The following is a 22,719-nucleotide window of genomic DNA, read 5'->3' as shown; positions in this document are numbered from 1 at the left end:
ATAGATGAAATTAAAAACTCATTGCACAATAATATGTGTCAGCAAATGTATCTCTTCCCCAACAGTTTGCAACGATAAAACATTTTGTAATTCAATTGTTTGTATTATATAATGATTAATTTGATTCTTTTTATGTATAGACATGCAAGCTGCACTTGCCAAGAGCACTCTTGGTGAGGCTGAAAATAATTTCTGCTAATAATATGCAGAAATTGTCGCCTTTTGTTAAAGACTGCACTGAGACTCGTTAAGTTGAGGCCAGGCCCCATGCTCGCACTATTGGGCACAGCAGCTGACTTCACACAGTTAATATAAATTGCAGCTTGCCAATTTTCGTATCGCAGCATTGCCTTACCTCTTCTATTCTTACCTGTTCCCATTGTAGAATACGGTCAGTATGTATGATAACAACGTTGTACGTGCAGTACTTGCGCTGCAGCCTGGAGAGTCACAACGCCCTTCTCCTGCTAGGTCCACTTCCATTCCATCCAGCTGGCTGATGATCTGCACCCGCTGTTCCTGGAAAAGCTGGGACAAAAATAAATGTGCATTTGTGAGCCACTTGTAACATTGTGCCGAACTGTCTCACTCGATCGTTGCACTACTGCATGCGCGAGCTGTTTTTTTCTTTTTTTATTAAGCAAGCTTACCATAAGGCATATTATAAGAACCCGTGCAAATTGTTTTCGGTTAGGAACCGGAGAAGGCTTTTACTGCTGTAGGTGAGCCATTTGGAGAAGTCCTCTTCCCTTGTTGCAGTTTATCTCCCCCCCCCTTTCTGCAGGAAAAATCTAGTTATGTATAACTCCTGCCTATGCTCCTGTCGAAACCAACTCTTACACTTCCGATCGGCAGCTGATCGCTTAGGGATAAAGAGGCACCACTTTGAGCGACTAAGCCAGTTCACGCGAGTGATAACGTTTCATTCGCGACCCCCACCCCTACTGCTGGAGGGTAAAGTCTCTTGGCACTTTTCTTTTCTGTTTCCATCTCTTCATTCCTGACAGTGTCCCTCCTTTCTTCTCTTTCTTCTTATCAACGCCCATCTCGGTTTTCACGTGTTTCTAATTCCTGGCCGCCTCGGTTGGTGACATTGGAGGCGGCTCCATCGCGCGACATTTCAGGGTGCGCTCTGTACAAACACCACACGGCGTAAAAAAAAAAGAAAAGAAAAAGAAAGGCCACAGGGCGGGAGTCATGCTGCGATAATAATCGGGCACCGAACAGTTCGTTCACTTCCTGTCGGCGCGCACGTTCGCCGTTGCAGTCAGCTGACGCCGAACCGCGGCTGACAAACTGCACCACAGCGCACAACTACGCAGTCCCCTTCTCCTCATCCCTTTTCTTTTTTTTCTTTAGAGTGGATCGTTATCTTTCACGAAGGGGCATCGTATAGTCAAAAGCAAGAGGAGCCTAAACACGAAGGTTTCAAGGTTCGGGCAAGGTGCAAGATAGTTTCCCTCCGCAACGCCCGGAAGACCGCTCTCGATTCTGAATTTCTAGTCTTTCGCTAACATCTCATGCCCTTGCTGCGGTACGGATATTATGGACCCCGAGCTCGAAAAGCAACTTCGGCGAATGAGTACCGAGATGGGACTCAGCCCCCGTAAGTACACGCCATTGAAGAATCCGCTGCTGAACCCCGACGATAATGGTATACGGCTTATATGGGTGCATTGGTGCGTGGGGTCGACTAGCATAACATTAAAAAATAATAAAATCCCATCGTAAGCTCGCCACTGGTTTATTTTGAGCAGTGTAGTTCACAGTGATCATGACAAATCTTGCTATATGCATGCCACAACGCCGAGCAAGATCGACTAAGGTAAAAAAAAAATCAATCCAATCTGTACTGTGATAACGTGTCTAAAGCTAATATTATCACAATCTTTTCATTTTACACTTACCGGCAGGGTTAGAAGAAACAGCGTTGGTACCGCTCCTTCACGCAGACTCAGTCTTGTTGGGATCCCCAAATCGCGAACCACATATCCGGGTAAAGCAAACGTAGATAAACGCTTTCTTCACCGATGCTGGCCATCCGATGAGCGGTAGCCACTGTTTCCGGAGGTTGGCGTTTTGAAGCACTTGATGCAGAATGTTTTTCCTGCCGTCACTAGTAATACCTTCGCAGCCAGGGACTGCACACTGTAACAACCTCCCGCTCATGTCCCGTCAACAACAACAATTCAGCGCTTCGATAACTGCCTTCGCGAACTCAAGAGAGTGACCAGTCTAGCCCAGGGGCCGAATTACGGACTCCGCTCCCAAGTTTGTGAGCGTGACGTCAAAATTACGAAGCTGTGACGCAGCCTTGAGACGTCAATCGCGACGAGTATGCGAAATCGTCCAATTACCAGCGACTTTTAGCGTGGCTCCGCCCTAGTAGTCCCGAATCCTCGGCAAACGCTGATGCCACAGTGTGGCACAAAACTGAGCAGGGACCGTCTCCTAACTTTTTCTAACACGACGCAACTAATACGCAATAAATAAAACAAACAAAGGTTTATTTTGGCAAGATACTATTTTTAGCATTGGTTAACATTGAGCTCAAGTTGAAGCGTTCTTAGTTTTGTAGTTATACTTGCTATTAGGTAACTTTTGTTGCCGCGAGGGTGCGCGGGCGGCGTCACGGCGTGCACACGGCGGCCTGCAAGCAAACAGCTGATTCCCCGAGAATGTGCTGCTTTTTTTAGCGTCGTCGGTAATCGAAGTGCCGTGCAAGTGCCGTGAGCATGCTGAAAATCTAATAGAATGCAGTCGAAGTTCAGGGCCTGCAACAATAAAATTTCATGGAGCGCTTGACACGGAAATGGACAAAGACAACTTGCGAAGGTGTTTTCGGTCGGCGCCTACTAGTATCGATGAGAAAAGTGCTGAAAGTGCAACGTGCAGGCTCCGTGGTTCTATTTGTTTCTCTTTAGGAAATACAAAACGACTGTGAAGCATGTAGTGTAGTGTAGTGTAGTGTAGTGTAGTGCAGAGCCAAAATGAAGCTCTGTCCTTGCATCATCATCTGTTTGTATGTAGCTGGATAGTTTAGGAAAGAACATGATCATGGGAATGCTTCCACCCCTGCCGTGACTGAACCCGAAGCCTTCATTCACTGCAGTGCCACCGTGACAGGGCTTTCGATGTAGCGTTCATTGTAGTGTGCTCTGTATTTTTTTTTCTTTGTTCTGATGACTGAGTTGCTTTGTTTTTGAGCGATACCTTCTCACACACCATTTGCTTGATGCATATGTGATGTTTTTGCACCAGTTTATATACCTATGGGATTTTCTGCGTACGCTACAATCACTGTGAGCACTAAAACTCGCAATATTATGCTTTCAATTTGTCAGCTTTACACTGTTTAGCATTAAGCAAATGCTTTCTATGCGTCCTAACAGTATATGCAGGCCTGTAGTCCTGGAAGGTTCACTAATGGAGACTACCTTATGCAAAACATTGTACATAGCACTACTTGTGTCATGTTTCTGCACTGCTAACTGCCATACTTTGTTTACTGCTTCTGAAATGTGAGAAACCTATGACTACTATGCAAGCCTGTAGTCATTAAGCAACTAATCTTTTGTGTTTTGCCTCTGGGTCGCAGTTTTACGCACAATACTTTCATTTCTTGCTTCTGAAGTATATCCGACCTGCGATAAGTACTGTGCCAGCTTACAAGCTCTAAAAATTATTCTTGTGTGTCCTCTCTGTGTAGCACAATTGTGCAGCACGTCAAATAACTGCCGATGCTATTGCAGGAAGTTGGTTTCGCTGCTGCATATTCAAGCGTGTGAAATGCTGCAGGAAAATAAAGCTGCACAGTGGATACAGGTGCTTCTAAAAAAACTTCTGTGAGGACTTCCCATTCCGATAGGCATCACAATTGCTGCCTCGTTGTGAAACACTTTAATTATGTACTCAAACACATGCACACACACACAAACACCAACATACACGGTTGTAAGCAACAGTGAAGGGGGGTGTACGAAGACAAATCTTAATTGACAGATGAGGTGTTTTAACGCATAATTCGAGAAGATGCATCTTTATCACAACAGGTTTCTGGCACAGACATGAAACAAGAAGACGCTGCACTTGGCTGCCAGTGATGAGTTGGTCAGCTTCGTGTGGTATATCACGGCCGATTGCTGTGCTGTGATTGACGCCAAAGCGGTTGCCGCACCATGGGCAGCTGTGCCAGCCTCTGGTGGTAGGTTCTGTGGAACAGGCTCACAACATGATTCTGTATGGCTTTTCACTAGAGGTATGCATGGCAATAGTGATCCCACTTCCAAGTAGCGAGTGCACAGATGTGACCCTTTCTTGTCCAATCCAGCAGCACCCTCCTCGTCTGCAGGCAGGCAGGAAGACATCGAACGAAGTTATGCAACAAGGCACATGCTACACGCTCTGGCTGGTAGAGGAACGTCTAGTATTTTTGCAAGCACTGGAAGCGGGTCTTCAGCACGTCGATGCAGTTATCCACCATTAACCTTGTGTAGGTGTATACCTTGTTCTATAACCGTTATGGAGAGTCCGGACCAGGATTCCATGGCACTGGCAGCCATGTCTCCAACAGGTGCCCCTCTCACCAGCATAACCGAAAATGGCACGCTTTTAAGCACATTCTTCGTCACGTCGTTGTCGACCTCAACAGCCTCATAAACTAACAGCCTTACTGACACAATGGAAGAGTCGCATCAAGTAGCTCATTGCCACGTTTTGCTGACGATGACATTCATGGGCGTGCAGACAATGAGTGATTGAACGTTTCAGCAACAATGCTGTATGGACAGCCTTCCACTTCATATCGGTATAAATGATGTCCCATTCCTACTCAATACAGACATCAAACAAACACGCCATCTTCGTTTCTTACGTAGGCATTTCAACAATGTACTAGTGTCTTATGTTCCAGCTTTTATAAAAGCCCAAGAACGGTAATACATGTGAGGCATGTGGAGCCTACCGTTACTTATCTTGCAAACAGCAGCGCGGCTCAGTGTCGTGAATTCGACGACTCGCAGCAGGCCGGCCTTGACCTGTGTCATGCCTGTGTGCAGCCGAGAGCGTCGCCAGGAGAAAGCATCATGCCAAGATCCCACGTAGGGAGGTTCATGGCCAAAATCATGTTGGCATCTCATATCTGAAACAGGGACATCACAAGACTACTCGTAGACGACCGATGTGCCGTCGACAAACCCGACGACGCCGGGTATGCTGCCGTGACGAAGGAAGCCTTTCTTCTCCGCCGCCCTAGCTGCACGCCGCCGCAAACGCTTTCGAACTGTCGGCTGCGCGAAGCCGATGTTCGCCTCGTTGCCAGTAGCGGCTTGGAAGCCACTAGCAGTTCGGAAAAAGCGCAGTGCACACATTATCTGCCGCCGCACACACAGCGCACTCGGCCGCACACACCTATCTCAGTTCATCGCGTCGCACAGTCACTGTACTATATCCTTCTCGAGTAGCAAGAAGCGTCGAAACATCTCACCGAGCACGTCAAACAGTCTTCGTACACCGTCCTTCGCCGATAATCGCGTCGGGGCGCCGCCGCTACCGCCTCACGAGAACGCCGGCCGCCACATAGATCGCCGCCATTTTCCTTTTGTGAGCGCTCACAAACAAGTTGTGAGCGGCTCGCGTCGCTCACAACCTCTGCTCACAATTGGCCCGTAGCCAACATCATCACTTCAAGTGTGTTCATGACGTAAACAGCAGACGTCGATGATGTAAAGGACGGCCACTCCCGCCGTGTTGCCCTGGCCAATAGGAAGATTGTGAGTGTGAGTGTGATTGAGAGTGTGAGCCGTCTGTAATACGGCCCCAGAACTGTCCTGCACCCGTCGCGCACACGACGTAACACAAAATCGAAGGTGATGTCAACGCCAGGGATGTAGAGCGTGGGAACAAAACTTGCGAGTTTTTACCGAAGGGCGATGACGATGAAGCAGACGACAAGAGGCCCCCGGCGGCGCGTCGGCAAGCAAGCGCGACAAAATGGAATTTGCGGCGTCCAACGCTAAGCAAAAGAAGTAAATGCGCAGATGCGTCAGTTGTGCCGTGTCAGTGGGCGAGGCCTTGGAGGAGGGCCAGCCTTTGCGCGCGCTAAAAAGTTGAAAAGAAGAGGAAAGCCGCGAAGACTCATATATTCAAAATTTGATTGCAAATAACTCTGCTTCCAAATGCTGCATTAAAAAAAAAAATTGTCGGAAGGTTATCTTGCATCGACATTCTTTCACATATTAGACATAGGGAAACTTTATCGCTAAGGCTGTTTTGGGCCCCTTTAACAACCCCTTTCAAACGAGAGGGGAGACGCTAAAGCAGCTTCGGCGGGCTCTGCACGGGTACCAAGGTACGACGGCACAACTTGTGGACACCCTGTGCGATATATATCTCTGTCGTTCGGAGGACCCCACTGGAGCCGAGTACACGTACTCTGGCAAGCCTAATCAAACACTTGATGCCCCTTTTGAGTTACACGACCTTAAAATGGCCTTAGCTAAAATACGGCGAGGTACGGCTCCGGGACGGGATCGCATTACACTGAACCTGTTAGCGAACCTTTCGGACTCAGCGTACCTCTATGGAGAACTCCGGGCTACGCTGCGTTTGCAGTGGTTACGGCGCTCGACTACTGTGCCCAAGGACGCGGGATCGAATCCCGGCCTTGGCGGCCACTTTTCGACGGAGGCGAAACGCAAGGTGCCCGTGTGCTGTGCGATGTCAGTGCACGTTAAAGAACCCCAGGTGGTCAAAATTTCCGGAGTCCTCCACTACGGCGTCTCTCATAGCCTGAGTCACATTGGGACGTTAAACCCCGCAAACCAAACCAAACCATTTATACGCGACGCTGTCTCCTCGAACATGCGCAGTAGCGCCCGCCGCTTCTGCGCCAAAAATGGCGGTGGTACAGTGCTCTAGAATAAGTGTAGCCGTGGCTCTAGAGGAGCGCCGCAGAATTTCGCCGCTGGTTGAGGAGAGCGCGCTGCTGTTGCGCAGCCAAACTTGAGTTTGGGTTCCTTATAGAAGTCGCTCTTCATTGTAAAGTGAGAGGTAGTAGTGCAGACACGGCACTTTTAGAAACAGAGAAGAGCCTGGCAGGCCTGCTTAGCGGCATACAAGCAGGTCTAGGTATGAGCATTGTTTTGTAAGTTAGGAACCGTTTTCATCTATGGTCGCGCGGGACATAAAAGGAGTTATTATGTATACTGTCCGTGGAAATGCACTGTGAATAGGAGTCTGCCGACGATGTCCGCAAGAAAGTGGCTTGGGAATATATGTAATCGGATCCTCGCCAAGTATCTTAACGAGCAGATCAACGTTTTTTGTACCCCATTTTTAGGTGCCGATTACATAAACTACCGAATTTACTGCATTTAATCACGGATAATTAGCGGACTCGGCGGCTGAAGGCATTCCCTGAGCTTCATATTTAGCCCATCGTCATTGCACCTTCCACGCTTGCGATGCCCTGCTTCCAAAGCTGTTTAGAGTTCTTAAACATATATTGATAAACAGTGTCATTCATTGCAGCGAGTGATTTTGTCGCTTACTCACTGCCGCAGCAAGAACTGGCACGCTTTCGACGTTGCATTTATTTTGCATAAAAGAGTCCAGGTACGAACATTACATGAGGGATAGACAAAACAAGATAGTGAGTTCAGTCGTTTTTTTTTTTAATCTGTAATATTTGACGGCTTGCGGGCAGCAAAACTGCACTGGGACTGTAGCCACCGGACGCGGCCTATGCACGTTGTTACGGTAGCATCAGTGAAGCAGCTGCCTGACCACAATATTTTCAAAGGTTCCTAAGAAGCTGTCCCATCTCCACCCTGCCACATGAGTCTACATTTTGGCGGCAGCAGTGCTCTTCTGATGTGCTTGCGAGTACGTGCGCTGAAAACACGCGGTGTGGGAACGCCGAAGAAACCTCAGCGTTCTTAAGCGTGGGCCTTCTCAGGTCGTCTGTTTTGAGGTGGAGCTTTTGAGGGGATAGATAAGGAGATCTATTGTCCGGATAGGCAGCGAGGTTGACGCTTTGCTCATTGTTAAGAGTAATAGAATGAAAAAAAAAACTCAGAAGAAGGGAATACGATGATATGGCATATCGAATTGTTATATATGAATCGGATGGCGTACATAACTACGCAAGCACCATGTTTGGCATTATATATTAGCTGCACTCCATTGATACAGGATGGTAACTTCGTGAAGGCAGCCGTATTGTTCTTGGCTCTGTGCGCTCAGTGGCCATACCGAATCAGTGGTCATTCCGTATACACCATTTCAACCTGATAGCTTTTTCTTAGCCAAAACAATGTTAAAATAGTAAAGCGGGCCTTATGTTCGCTCCCTTGGTAGACACATGACATGCCAATCGTGATGCTGTGTGTTGTGCATTAGAAGCACTACCTGTCTTCATTCTCGGTGGACACCAAAAGTTAGAATGAACGGCATACGTCGTTTGTTGGAATCCCTGTCGGACACTGACCTCTAACTTGGATACTACATTGGACGCGAATCGGTATGGCTCCCGCCTGAGCTTGTCATGTCACAAATAACGGTTACATCCCAACGTTGCCTGACTCATGGCGCAAGGAAAAGCAGGGATATAAAGTACACGGTAGCAGTACCCTTTTTTGTTGTTGTTGTTGTATCAGTATAAATAGCTGCCGGCGGCGGAATGCATTTGAAGATACCATGCCGTCTTCGGTCTTCGGAAGATACCATGCCATCTAGAAGGAGGAAGTTTCAAATAAAAAAACATCCGGAAAGATTTGGTGAAGGAACAAGACACATTTCCACCCCGAAAGGAAGCTGAAGCCGATAAGGCCACACATTACATGTAGGGTCACGAGTGAAACGAGCTTTGTATGTGCCCACTGCGTTCTGCCCGGAGAATTCAGCGGTACTGAACTTTGCAGTAGACATGCACCACAGCTCGCTGTAAGAAGAAAGCTGTGCCTTTGGTACCCCAGAATGAACCACGTGACAATACTTGGCGTTCTGCTGTTGACATGCCGTGTTGCAGGTGAGCAATATATTTCTCTGTCATATATCGATAGCGAAGATGTAGATGACTTAAAAAGGTTCGTTATTTATGATAGTTTATTGCACAGCACTTCTTTAAATCCGCTGTAAATAGCTCCTGCTAGCTGCGCTCAATAGTATGTTACCAGTTAATAACGTACTACTATAAAACCGCTCTTATCTACATTCCAGCGTTTTCTCTGCCTGCTTGGAATACACACACTCAGTGTTTGCAAAAGTCTTTCTGTTGACACAGGTATTATATACTGGAAAGCAGACTAAAAATTAGGTCGACGCTTAACTTCGGGTTATGACTAGACGAGAAAGCGTGCCTAATACCAGCTTTTCATGCCGCGAATTTCTGGTACCGAGAGATTAACTGGCAGAGTTTGGCAATGTGTCAACGTCTTTGATGGTTCGGTTTAGTTTTCGAAGAAAGGTGACAGGTGACGAGCCGTAAATGTCACCGTTCTCGGTGGACACCCACGATAAAAATTAAGTGCATAATATTGGAGGCGCATATGTCGTTGTTTGGAATCCCTGACGCAAATTGGCCTCGAACGTGACTAGCAGAACATGACTAGATTATGGAAAGCGAAATGGAATGATATCACCTGAACGCATAAAAAAACAAGCGGTCGCGTAGCAATTTTAGCCTGAAATCGCGTGTACATTTTTCTCGGCAAGTTTTCGGACACATTTTTGACAGGTGCCTCAGAGATAGAGTAAGGCGACATCGTTTGGGCATAAGTCTAATATATTGCACGTTACAACAAGCCCAATGCGATATTTCAAAACAATCGTAGTTCATGTTCTAGCACAGTTTCTAACATAGTTACGGCGGGGCTATGCATTTCTCATTTGCAAGGTCTGAAAAGGGCTGCTAGGCGGGTGTTTCCAGAGTATAGTGAACTAGAATACTTTATAGTGGCGCGAACGACGACGCTCGGGCACGCCACTTCTCATGGACGCCGCGAGATGGCGTCCCTGCAATATCTTCTAGTTAACTTTTCAATGCTTTCTTGCAATAGTGCGACATAGTACCGATGCTTTTGTGCGCTTATTTAGTAAAAGCGGTGATTTGTTTCCCTCCGCCGAAGTATGTGGAATTCCACCTATGATAGAAGGCGTTTCATTCGGAATTATTTGTGTTTGCACGGTTGCACTAGGGTGAAAGCGCTCTTATTTTGCTGGCGTCTGCTACAGCTAGCTCATGCAGGACGTGTTCTCGCGCACTGTAAACATTTTAGGTACGTTAATTTCTATGGTATAGGTATCTTTGTGAGCCCTGTACAGCCCGCTTTAGTAAAGAGCCTACTCAACTGTCAGTGGCTGACTGGTAGCAGAGTGGTCAGGCAGAGTGCGCACGCACGGGTTCTTCCATCTCCGTTCAGCCTAGCACGTCGCAGTAACAAATTTTCTTTAGCCAATAAGGATGATTATAGTATACTGCGGTATTAGATATCCACGGTAACCAGCAACACTCATTTTAGCGTGATATCTGCATAGCGTTACAAAAGATACAAGCGCGCTGTTACGGCCTTGCATCGTTCGCACTGGCGCGCTCTATTGTTCGCCTGTGGGCATGGATATGGGCTGAGGATATGTGCTGCTGGTGCAAGGGCGCTAAGTGAGCCTGTTTCCATGAATCCTTTTGTGTAAGCCTGTTTTGCTTTGTGGAGACCCTGCAAATGCCAAACTGGCCCTGTCAAGGGAACGTCTAGAAAAAATACAAAGAAATGTCGCCCTATGGGAAAAAGCCGGAAGTGCTTTCGTTCAATTGTTCACCCTTCCCGTCGAGAAGCCCTATGGTCAAGTGAGGAATGCCTATTGTCCAAAGGAGACGACGTCCGCTGACGTGCAGGACAAGAAAGGAGCATGAGGCATACGGCCATTAGATGATTTCCCGGGAATGCAGGAAAGATTTGCAATTGTCGGAAAGGGGCAATGCTGGGATCAGTATGTGGCGCGCACGTGCACTTGGGTTTCTGACAAGGAAATCCACTTACCGGAACCAGCATATCCAATCTTTGCTGAAGAATAGAAATGTACCTCCTCGCCGTTCCCAAGCTCTTCCCGCCAACAAGTGACCACGCCCAACGAAACAATGCCGGACCTGTCAGTGCATCAGACCATCAGTGCAGTGATGTGTTCGATTGGATGCCGATATCTGAGGGGCGTGCCCTGGAACTGGTTGGTTAGCATCTTCAGAGAGGGGCTGGACATAGGGGGTTTTAAGGACGTTGCAGAGCACGAAATGAGGCTCTGAGCCCTGTGTAAACGGCTCTTCCAGACGCTTCTGGCTATGAACTTTTAACGCTTGCCATTTTGCTGATGTACCCTTCTTTTTCATGTAAATAATCATGTAAATAAGTTTTCACAAAGTGCCATTAAACCTGCTTGTATATATTTTACCAACTTCGAAGATTCAATCCTTCATCAACCCGGAGTCTCTGCACGCTACCAAGTGAAGGCCGGGTCGACTTAGTCCCAGCGTCACGACAGCGCTTACTTTACGAGGGATCGTCTCTTACTCTTCAACGCGAAGTTGATACCGGAAAGCAGATCGCGCAGGCAGAAAAGCAATTAGAAAAATTCAACGTCAGCGCTTCTGTGAACCGCGTGCGAGAAACAAAAACGGAATCATTCGACCGCTCGCATGGCATGTGCTACCGCTGGGGTTTGGCTTCCAATCTAGCACATTTCTCTGCATGCCAGGCAAAAGCCAGACACTGCCTCAACTGTGGAAAGATTGAACATTTCGCAAGCGTCTGTAAGTCAAAGAAAAAGAAAACTGCGAAAACAAGAGTGCCGTGCAAGCAGACAGCCAACACCATTACAATCTTAAACGTCAACGACAAGGATGGCCAACCAAAAGAAATTCGTGCCCCAGCTACGTAGGACAACGTTCTTTTTCTCTCATTGTTGACACTGGCGCTACAGTCTCTCTGCTGAGCGAAGAACATTACCACAGATTCTTTGCGGATGTCTATGGGTTGTGCTTGCCTGCTGTCACCCTCCACAACTACTCCGGAAAAGAGATAAACATCGTCGGATGCTTTCTGGTCGACGTGGCTCATGGCAAAACCACCGCCAGTGTGCTGTTCCACATCACTACGAAAGGCACGTCTTTGCTGGGACTCGACGCCATCCGCAGCCTGGGCATAAACATTGTCGGTTCAACTTTGACCTTCCGCAGCGTCGCGCACGCAGACTCGCCCCCCTCGCTCCCCGCCGAGCTGCAGGATCCGTTTTCGCAATTCTTCGTGCAGAACTTCGTTAACGACATCCAGCATCGCTCGTCCGTGCCTCCGGTTTCTGCACAACTGCGGCGCCTGCCCTTGACTCTGCGAGAGCAAGTTTCGGAGGAGCTACGCCATCTGCAGTCGCAGGGGGTAATAGAACCCGTTCTGCGTTGGAATGGGTCTTCCCCATAGTCGTGCGAAAGAAAGATGGCTCGCTTCGGTTGTGCGTGGAGCTCCGCGAATCTAACAAAGCTGTCATCCCCGACGCGTTTCCTCTCCCGCACACGGAAGAACTTCTGCATCAACTAGCAGATAGGACGCGTTTTTCGAAGCTTGACTTGGCGTCTGCGTATCACCAAGTTTAACTTACACGGGAGAGTCGCGACCTAACAATGTTTATCACGCATGGCGGGTCGTTTCGATTCAAAAGAGCATGTTTTAGGCTGGCCTCTTCACCTGCGGCTTTTCAGAGAATGATGCAGCTGTATTTGAAGGACTGCAAGGGTGTGCTCTGTTACATTGATGACATAATCTTCTGGGGAAGGACACGCCAGAAGCATAATGAAAATTGGAAGCAGGTACATCAATGCATAAGCGCTTCAGGATTGAAGCTAAATGATAAATGTCTTTTCGGTGTTCCTGAGCTGCACTTTTTGGGACATGTCGTTATAGGGAAAGGTTTGTGCCCGTTGCCTTTCAAAGTAGACCCTGTTGTGAAAGCGCCTGCCCCTCGTGATCTCTCAACGTTGCGTTCTTTTGTGGGACTTGTGGGGTACTACTCCCGTTTTATTCCCCGATTTGCTGATCTTATCGAACCGTTGAGAACGCTTTTGAGGTCGAATCAAAAGTTTGGAATGAGGAAGCTCAACGCAGTTTTGATCTCGTCAAAAGCTCCTTATCAGCTACTCCCGCCATACAGATGTTCAACCCAGAGTTAGATGTAAGCGTCACCACAGATGCTTCGGAAAAGGGCTTGGGTGTTATGCTTCAGCAAAGCGATGGGGAAGAAAGCACACTTTTGCATTTGCATTGAGAACCTTGACCGCGGCGGAATGACGACATTCTGTGGGTGAACGAGAGGCTTTGGCATGTCTGTTTGTATGCGAGCATTGACATGTCTACCTTTGGGGAAGACGATTTGTGTTGCGCACAGACTATCAAGCTTTGGTAACTTTGCTTTCGTCAGCTGGCGCACTACGTCGGCCTCTTCGATTATCCAGATGGTCTGCTCACTTACTGTTCTACAGCGTTTCGATCGAGTATCAGAAAGGGTCTCAAAACGTCATTGCAGATGCACTTTCACGCCTGCCTATTGAAAACGCTTCAAATAAAACAGTAGACGAAGAAATAGTCTCGGTCGTGTCATCATCCGTGACAAAAGAGCAGCTGCAGCTTGCTACCGCTGCAGAGGTTGTGGTGTATGTCACAAAAGGGTGGCCGCCGAAAGGCTCCGTGGTACCTGATGTCCTTCCTTACGTTGGCGTGCGAGAGGAACTGTCTCAGGTGGATGGCTTGTTGCTCTGAGGGGAAACAATTGTAATCCCCCATGTGCTGAAGGCTACGCTTGTCAGCTTCGCACCCGAAAACCACCCTGGCCTAGTAAGAACCAAGCAAAGGCTGCGTGACCTCTATTAGTGGCCTCGAATGGACAAACAAGTTGAGGAAGTTACAAGTCACTGTCACATTTGTCAGAAACTCGACAAGTATGCTAAACCATCTTTCGCGCCTTTGCAACCTGTGGCATTCCCAGAGACCGTCGCAAGAGACCGTCAGAGTGCAAGAGACCATCGCCCACCTGACAGGCTTCAATAATGACTTTTCTGTTTCTGCCCTTGTTCATACTGTGCTTTTACGTGTGTTTCGTGTATTTGGTAAGCGGGAGGTGATGTTGTATCCCACACAAGTTTCGGTTTCGCTTCCGTACACCAGTGCTATCATCATCAGCACATTTCTCTCTCTGTTCTCTCGAGCTCACACGCTCACACTTTCTGACGTAAATAAACAGTCTACCCTGAGCTGCGGTCTGCGCCTGTTCGTTCCCTCCGTCCGGATACCGGACACCACAGAATGGTACAAAACAGTATGTATCTACAAAGGAAAACATATTTGACTTCAAGACATCACAAAAAAAAACACTCCTGGACAATCTGGAAAAAGTGAATATGAAATTCTGAAAATGCCAGTGAAGTGTTGTTGGGCTTTGGTCTCTAGAAATAGGCTGAAAATGATTTACTTAAATTGTTGTTCACTACAGCTTTTGAGGGCTAGATTTAAAATTTGTTGATAGGAATGCAACAAATTAGATATATGGTATGTCAGTCTCTGAAGGCAGCAGTATGACGATTAGAGACAATGTACTTTACGTGACTATACCAGCCTAGGGAGTGCTAAATATGTGGCTTCAAAATTTTATCTGTTTGTTTGATCAGGGTGCGGACATGACCTAACAGATTTTGTTTTGCAATTCTGCTCAACGGAAAGAAAGACAAGGTTCAGGAAATACTCTCTCGTGCTTTCTTTAATAGGTATGTTCACTAAGCGGGAACACCTCTTTTTCGTAGTAGAAATATTTTGCTTTTGTTTGTAAGCGTTGGGGTGCCCGATATCAGTAATCCATAATGAATGCATTAATAGACAATAAAAAGTACGGCTGTAGTTTTAATTTCTGCAGTATTAGCATTCCAAACTTATTTGCAATGCTGATGGATTTGGATATCTTACGGCTCAAATAATCTACAGGGATCGGACGATAGCTGGTGTTCTTGAACACACACGTCTAAAGACATTATTTACATTTCACGGCTAAGAACATTATCCTCAAATTTCATCAGGAGTTTGTTTTATACAGCTTTTTTAGCTTTTTAGCACGGGAGAGTGCATATTAGGTTTTCTTGATGTTTAATTCAAGCCTGCTAGATTGAGCCATTCTGGCAGTTCTGCCAACCTGAGATTAGCTCCTTCTTGTTTATGTTCTAAGTTTTCTCCTGAAAAGAAAATGGCGTTTGTGTCGTCAGCATACATAATCTCATTTTGTGTGTAGGGATTGTCAGTTTAAAATGGGACACAAAACTGAACTTCGAGGAACAGCAGTCGAAATACTGCCAATGCTAGATTGAAAACCATCTGCTGTAGTAGACTAAAATCGGTTATAAACATAGCTACTTATTAAGTTTAAGGGGACACCTATTATGCCATAGTGATACAACGTTTTTCTCAGTATGTCAGGTTTAATAGAGTCAGACAATTTACGGAAATCTAAAATTATGCCCATAGTAGCAGATTTAATTTCTATGCCTTCTGTTAGCTTTTTTTTGTTTGGAATGATTGTGGTAAACTCGGTAGATTTATTTTTCTAGATCCCAAAATATTCTGGTGCGAAAATTTAATTTTGGTCAAGATAGCTGTAGAGGCGAGTGCTAATCACGTGCTCCACTATCTTTGAGAATATCGAAATGATAGATATTGGCCTGTAGGTATTTATGCCATTGTTGGTTCCCTCCTTTGACTATTTGATTCCGTAGGTGTGACAAATATCTTCTTTCACAAAATCCAATAACAGGATATTCGATTCATTATTCTAAACATTCGAGTATTCACGCACCCCTAACTGGCTGCTGTTAAACGTTTGTGAACGGCACACGAATTATACAAGTCTCAAGCTTAAGAAGCGTTTAATAAGCAAATGCGTGCCATTGTTTTCAGGTGGGGATCCTGAGACAATTGACTGCAATGTTACCGGCGATGCAATCTCCAAGACATGTGGCTTTGACAACGAATGCACGTAAGTGATAAGGGCAAAAGCAGGGAAAAAGGACTTCGTTATGACATGCGCGTAAGGATGAAGCCAGCAGCCACACAAAAAGAAAAAACAAAGAATCAAGGCCGTGTTTTCAGATTCACCGCCGGCATATGGATGCTTCAGAGTGGATGATCTGCTCTTTCATGTCAAACCACCCTGTCATCTGGCTTCGAACATTTGCCCTTGGACTCTCACAGTATGTACCAAACATCGCCGTCTTCATTACGTTCCAACAGCAAAAAATATATAATTATTGAGTACAGTGAACATCGTCGGCTTCATGAAATTTCATCTGCGCTGCTCCTTCATTTAACCCCAGTATCGATACGTCATACACATATGCCATGTGGGTGAGTGCGGGCGAGGTCCGCGAGTGCAGTGTCGGGCGAATCCATAAGGGCTGCGTGGCGAAAAAGAGACTGCGTGGCGCAAAAGAAGCGGCTTTCTCGAAAGGCGGAAACCGCAAACGTGTCAAACAGGCTGCGAGATCATGCAACAAAGGGAAGACAGTCTAGCCCGCGTCCGAGACGCTTATCAGGCGCGGAAGCGTGCTAATTAGAAGCAGCAGCAGCAGCAGCAGCGTCTGAGGCATCGGCCGATGGCTTACACTCGTGAAACTTGGTTCATGGACAGCTGAGCCTCTACTATTGTTCCGCTTTTAAGTCAGTTACCTCCTCGTTGAATTGATACTTCACGTTGATAAATACAATAAAGGTTATTGCCTATACTTTCCTTTGTGTCGATGGCTTTGGCTCCCTTCTTATGAGTGACTTGCGCTGTAGTAAGGTGGAAACAGGCGATACACCGACTTGATAATAACGTGACAGTGGAAGTGGTGTCTCGAAGCAAACTGAACGTGGGGATAAAGTTTGACTAAAAAGAGCCAGATAAACGCAGAACGGAGTCGAGGTAACCACACTGACCAAATGGAAATCAAATGCTATTATTCTACCCCTGTGTAAGTAAGTGCCGTGTATTAAAAAATTGACCGAAAAAGACACCATTGCGCTATACTAGCTGATATTGCTCACGATCAGGTTCGATCCCCATTAAGGTGAGCGGAACTGACTAAAATACCGAATACTATCGAGTTTAAGATGATGTATTTGATGAATAATACAGAGGGCCTTTAAAACAATTTGTTTCACCACCTGAAGTCCCGACTAAAAGAAGCGTTTCACTGTCATATTGTCAATATTCACTCACGTCTTTGCGTGCCTTCTGCGTGTGTCAAACGGGGTCTATCCCCGCCTTACGCCTGCAGCACAGAATGCCTCTACGGCTTGCAGATATATAAGATTCTGGTGCTATTATGTAATATCTAGCAGTATCCTTCAGTACCGGGGGAAATAGTCTTGCTCATTAGAGGTGCTCCATGAAAATGAAAATACTCAATTGTTATTAAAGTGTTCCTATTGACAATGTTGACGATTATAGAGTACACGCCTTTTTAACGCTTTTAGATTGCCCATAGTAATTCTGTAGGAGCCTTCGAGAGGTCTTCGGCTACCAGTGCCGAGTGCTAAAAATGTGCAGGGCCCTTAAGCTCCGGATAGTCAGGGAAACCAGAAGGCGGCAAGGCCCGAACCCAATAGTAGAAGTAGCCACTTGCTACACGCACCATCTACCACCTGGCTGCGTCATGCTGAGTTGTGTTTGCAAGAAGACCAATGGTTCGGTCGATTTTCGAGAGATTTGAAAGCCGTGACTCTAGCAAGGAACAAAAGAGAATAGTGCCAGTGAATAAAGTAATAAATTTGAGCTGAGCGAAGGACACGATCACTTCAGATACAAGGGAGCCAGAAAGAACGCGTCAGGTTATTGTAGAAATCACCGCTTTTATATACTGGTATATTTTCCAAGCCAGAACAAGGTAAGAAGAAAAATAGAGACCCTGGTCGAGGGGTCTAATGGACGTCATACTAATATAGGTGGGCCAAGCTTTGTGTAAATGCTAAGCTTACGTTTATTTCTCTTCGGACTCGCTCTTTGCCTATTCCGATAAACTTTACTCCTCCAAGTACTGCTGGTTCCCAGCATTTACAAACTTCGCAGTGATCTGGTAGTTTATACATTTGTTTTTTTTTACTGCCTGTTTGTGTTTGCTCTCTCTCCCACTGAAACAAAGGGGAGCCTGACCATTGCAGGCATACCAGCACACAACCAGTATCTCGTAGGTGATCGTCTGGCCGTAATGGAGAGACCCTTTGCAATATTGCACGCTGTTTACGAAAATGCGTTCACTTCATATCTACCGCATATCTTCTTGAAGTTGCACTCTATCTCATGCATGAATGAGTATATCGCCACAGGCATCTTGTCGCTGATTTCTTGACGGCTTTCCACTAGAAGTGTGTTCCGTTTTTTTATAGCGTAGTGTCGCATACAGCAATTTGAAAGAGCCGCGGGTAGCTAGAATTGTTCAGTCTCTAAAGCTTCTTGCTAAAGCCAGCCTGCCCACAGTGTTCATCGGATTTTGAGAGAGCTGCGTGTAAAGACGTCATGACGCAGCTGAATTTTACCATTTTGGAATACCCATTGTTGAAATGGGCATGAAGACTTTTATGGACGGGGGGTTGTTAAGCCATCATCATCATAATCATCAGCCTGACTATGCCCACTGCAGGGCGAAGGCCTCGCCCATATTTCTCAAATTAACCCGGTTCTGTGCCAGCTGCATCCACTTGGTCGTTAAGTAACAGTGGTTGCAGATGAGACAATGCCGCGCGTGAATTTGGTTGGGTGGGAGTAAAGAACCCACATGAAAACTCAGAACTGCTTATAAAAATAAAGATGATTAGAGAAGCACGAAACAGAGTGTTTATGAATAATGTGCACCAGAACCCATAGAACAACTGCATAATAAAGAAATCAGACTATAGTTACACTCTGTTCATTTTGTCAAAGTCTAAAGTACCGAAAGACAAGTACGTGAGAGCTACACACATGTACGTCCTTGCCTTCTTTTTGCGCTTTACCTTTCATCGAAATTGACAAAATATACCCACCAACTCAAGAATCAGCCTTCCCGAACTCCAGTTAAAATTTGTTAACGGAGTTTAATATTGTGACTACATTGGCTGTTTTCCTGGTAAGTGCAATGGTTTCAGATTCGAGTGAGTCTTGGGAAATAATATTCAGTTACCTTGCTTGCCGCTACAAAGCATTTTAGAAACAAATTAGGAATACCACTGGTTCTAGAACACTTAGTCATGTCAATTCGTTACAATATAATACAACATTTCGAGCTATAATGTATGTTTTTTTTTTTCGAAGAGTTTGCCACAAGGCATAAGTTGAGAAAGGGGGAATGGGATGCAGGAGATAGAAAGTTAAAAGAAGGAGTGTAGTCCAGTTGTGCTTATGAATTCGAGAAGGTTGGCAGTATAGCGATTGTCCATTGTCCATTTGTCATAATCACTATCGCGATTCCACCGCAGGCCCACCTTCATGATTATCCGTTGCCTGATGTGCGTTGTTGATGGACACGTCCACAACAAGTGGCGCACATCGGAGACGTCAGGTGGAGTGTCACAGTGAGGGCACCTGTCAGTCACTGGTAGGTCTTTTTCCCGCCATCGATGTCGAACAGATGGGGTCAGAGTCGCCCCTGCCCGGATCCGGCGCACTGTCACCTCCTCCTGCCGAGTAAGACTACGGGGGAGAGGGTGCGAACACGGAGGAATGAGAGCGCGTGTTCGGTGGCGCAGAACTTGCGAATCGGAAACGTGGGACAGGAACGGATCTGGGGGAAGCGGGGAAGGTGATGGATCGTCTGATGTGTTTATATGCGTCATAGCATCTGCTTGTATGTTATGGGGATCGCGAGCATGGCCGCGAATCCAGTGTATGCGAATAGGACATGGGTACTTTGAACATAGCAAATGTATGGACTGTGTTATTTGGAATGTGCGTCGAACGGCCTTAAGCTGTTTAAGGGCAGTGAGAGAGTCTGTGTAAAGATGAACTGCATTGAATGTAGGAACTGGTGGGAGGGAATGTATAGCATTGTAAATTGCTTGGAGTTCCAGTGCCAGAGGGGTGCACGTATCCGCGGTATATGTCACGTGAGTGTTGAGATGCGGATGAGAGGGACTATACACGGCAGTAACTCCTCGCTCTGCAGTATGTGATGCATCGGTATATAATATGCACCCTTCAGGCAGATGTGCGGATGATACCGACGGGGAAGCAGTGGGGCGATTGTCCGTGAGCTGGCAGTACGACCATGGAGGTAGTGTCTTTAAATGATGTAGTTGTAAAGACTGTTTGCGAGCTCTGTTTGCCGTCCGCTGATCAACGAGTTCAGTGAGCGTATTTAGCTGGGCATACTCCTGAAGTACTGGTATGGGTGTTAGGCGGGGGAGGTACGTTATTGCACGCATAGCCTCACGATTGATGGCCTCAAGGGAGTCCCACTGTCTGCGGGTGAGACGTTGAAACTGTGCCTGGTATATTATACGTGGCTGGAGGACAGAGCGAACAAGCTGGCGGGCCGTGTGAGCACGCGCGCCGCCAGAGCGCATAGCTATGCGACGAATGAGGCCTAAAGTAGCGTGAGCGGTCTTACGGATGGCTGTCAGCCACGGTGTGCCAGTCCCAGAGGAATGTAGAAGAAGACCAAGAATGCGAACGGTTTGTACCTGAGGAATTGGGGTATTATCTATCATAAAATTTATATTGGGAGCTTTCCGTAAGCCAGCTTTATTTCCAATTCGAATGAAACAGGATTTTGTATGCGAAAGAGTTAGGCCCAAAGGAGGGAGGCGAAATGTCAATATATCCAGCGCATGCTGGAGGGCCGCCTGATGGACAGACGTATCTGGGTGACAGCACCATAAGGTTATATCAACGGCATACGCAAGCACCCGTATAGAAGGGATGGCCTCTAGGGCTCGAATAAGTGGAATGAAGGCCACATTAAATAAAGTAGGGGCGAGAACGGAGCCCTGGGGCACTCCTCTGTTTGAGGGGAAGTGACCAAAGAGCTTTCCATGGACACGCACACTGAATTTTTTATTTGTTAGAAAGGCGTGAATGGCGAGGAGAAACCTGTGAGGAATACCAAGAGTTTCTAGGGAGGCAAGAATGGCTGAGTGAAGGATGTTATCATATGCCTTTGTTATATCTGTAGCGATCACAGTTCTAACAAGATGACTGTGCGGAGAGTGGTGAAGCACGTCAGCAGCCAAAGTAGCAAGACCGTCCTCCGTTCCTATTTGCGGGCGGAAGCCAATTTGGGATTCTGGATAACAATCATGGGATTCCAACCACCACGATAAGCGAGGGGCGAGAATGTTTTCGTAAAGCTTGCAGATTGTTGGCGTCAGGGAAATTGGACGAAGGGCCGAGAGAGAAACTGGAGGATGACCTGACTTCGGTATTGGAACAACAATAGAATGTTTCCACTCGTCCGGCATGACACCAGAATGCCACACGTCATTGAATGCATCAAGCAGGGCCTGCAAAGCAGTCCCTTCCAAGTTGCGGAATAAGGAGTTAGGTATGCCGTCGTGGCCGGGAGCAGAGTTAGATTTGAGGCGTTCAATGGAGGCCAGCAGCTCTGCCATGGTTAGGTCAGAAGTAATCTCATCGGGGGGTTCGGTAACCGGTAAGCAAGGTGGAGAAGTTGAGGTGGAATCATAGTGGGGAAAAAACTGTCTGGCCGCCTGTTTTGCAAATGTGTCCTCATCTACATTCATAGCAAGGCGAATGCTCTCTGTGTAATCAGAAACTTGAGAAGAGCGCTCCATGGCGTGAAACACTCTCCAAAGTTGTCGATTACTCTGCTTGGAGGACAGGCGCTCACACCATGAAGCCCAACGTTGCCTTGCTAGACGCTTTTCATACCGCCTCGCACGCGCGGTAGCCCGGTGAAGAGCGGGGATAGCCGATGGGTCATCGGGGTTACGAGCAGCATAATGATCTGCCTGGCGACGCAGAGCCCAAAGATTTAGGAGGTGGATGTCCGGGTTTGGCTCGTCTTCATTTACAGTGGTGGTAATCGTGTGGGACGCAAGAACAGCAGAGAGAGTAGACAATGCTGATGATGGGGTGAAATCAGATAAGCGATTGTCTGCGCGTACAGAGTCCCAAGATGTTATTCGTACGCTACGGCGTATTTTACGTATCCGCGAAGGAGTGAGAGAGATAAAGATAGGACTGTGATCACTACCCCAGGTATCTGGTTCAACAGCCCAACGAGGGCTACCAGGGCCTAACCACCAAGTCAAATCAGGTGAATAAGGCCCACCTAATTCTTAATATATTCTTAATATAATTCTATTCTTAATATTCTTAATATAATATATAAGTCTATTCTTAATATAATGTATGTATTAAGAATAGAAAACAGTTTCTTGATGAAATTAACATTCGTTTGATGTAAATATCGTTATTAAATACCATGTTCAAAAGTTATTAAAGGCTTGGGAGACAACATCGTATTCAGATATGTGGCGCAAACACAAACACAGGAGAAGATACACTACACACGCGCACACTACCAACTTGAAGAAGAATCGGAAAACACTTCCTCTTCTACTCTCAGGCACGTCTCAACTTCCTCTTCTTCTCATCTTCCTCTTCTTTGCCAAGGGGAAAATGGTACTCTCTTCCTCGCAGACCAATACCTTGTCCAGACATGGC

General features: G+C 46.7%; 1 protein-coding gene and 1 pseudogene across 1 annotated transcript in view; one reads left to right on the top strand and one right to left on the bottom strand.

Moving 5' to 3' along the window:
• Window positions 1–21,029, bottom strand: part of LOC146200613 (uncharacterized) — a 28,287-nt pseudogene extending 7,258 nt beyond the window's left edge.
• The window catches only part of LOC146200610 (uncharacterized), a 306,225-nt gene continuing 292,361 nt past the window's right edge, over window positions 8,856–22,719 (top strand). The window contains exons 1-2 of the mRNA XM_084595576.1: window positions 8,856–9,028; window positions 15,975–16,053. Of these exons, the coding sequence (XP_084451702.1) occupies window positions 8,977–9,028; window positions 15,975–16,053 (131 nt within the window). The 5' untranslated portion in view covers window positions 8,856–8,976. The remainder of the gene's footprint in view (window positions 9,029–15,974; window positions 16,054–22,719) is intronic.

Source organism: Amblyomma maculatum, chromosome 2, assembly GCF_055883805.1.
Source record: "Amblyomma maculatum isolate TAMU_Amacu chromosome 2, ASM5588380v1, whole genome shotgun sequence".
Classification (NCBI taxonomy): Eukaryota; Metazoa; Arthropoda; class Arachnida; order Ixodida; family Ixodidae; genus Amblyomma; species Amblyomma maculatum.
Note: the sequence above shows the minus strand (reverse complement) of the source record. Positions and strands in the feature narration are given on the sequence as shown.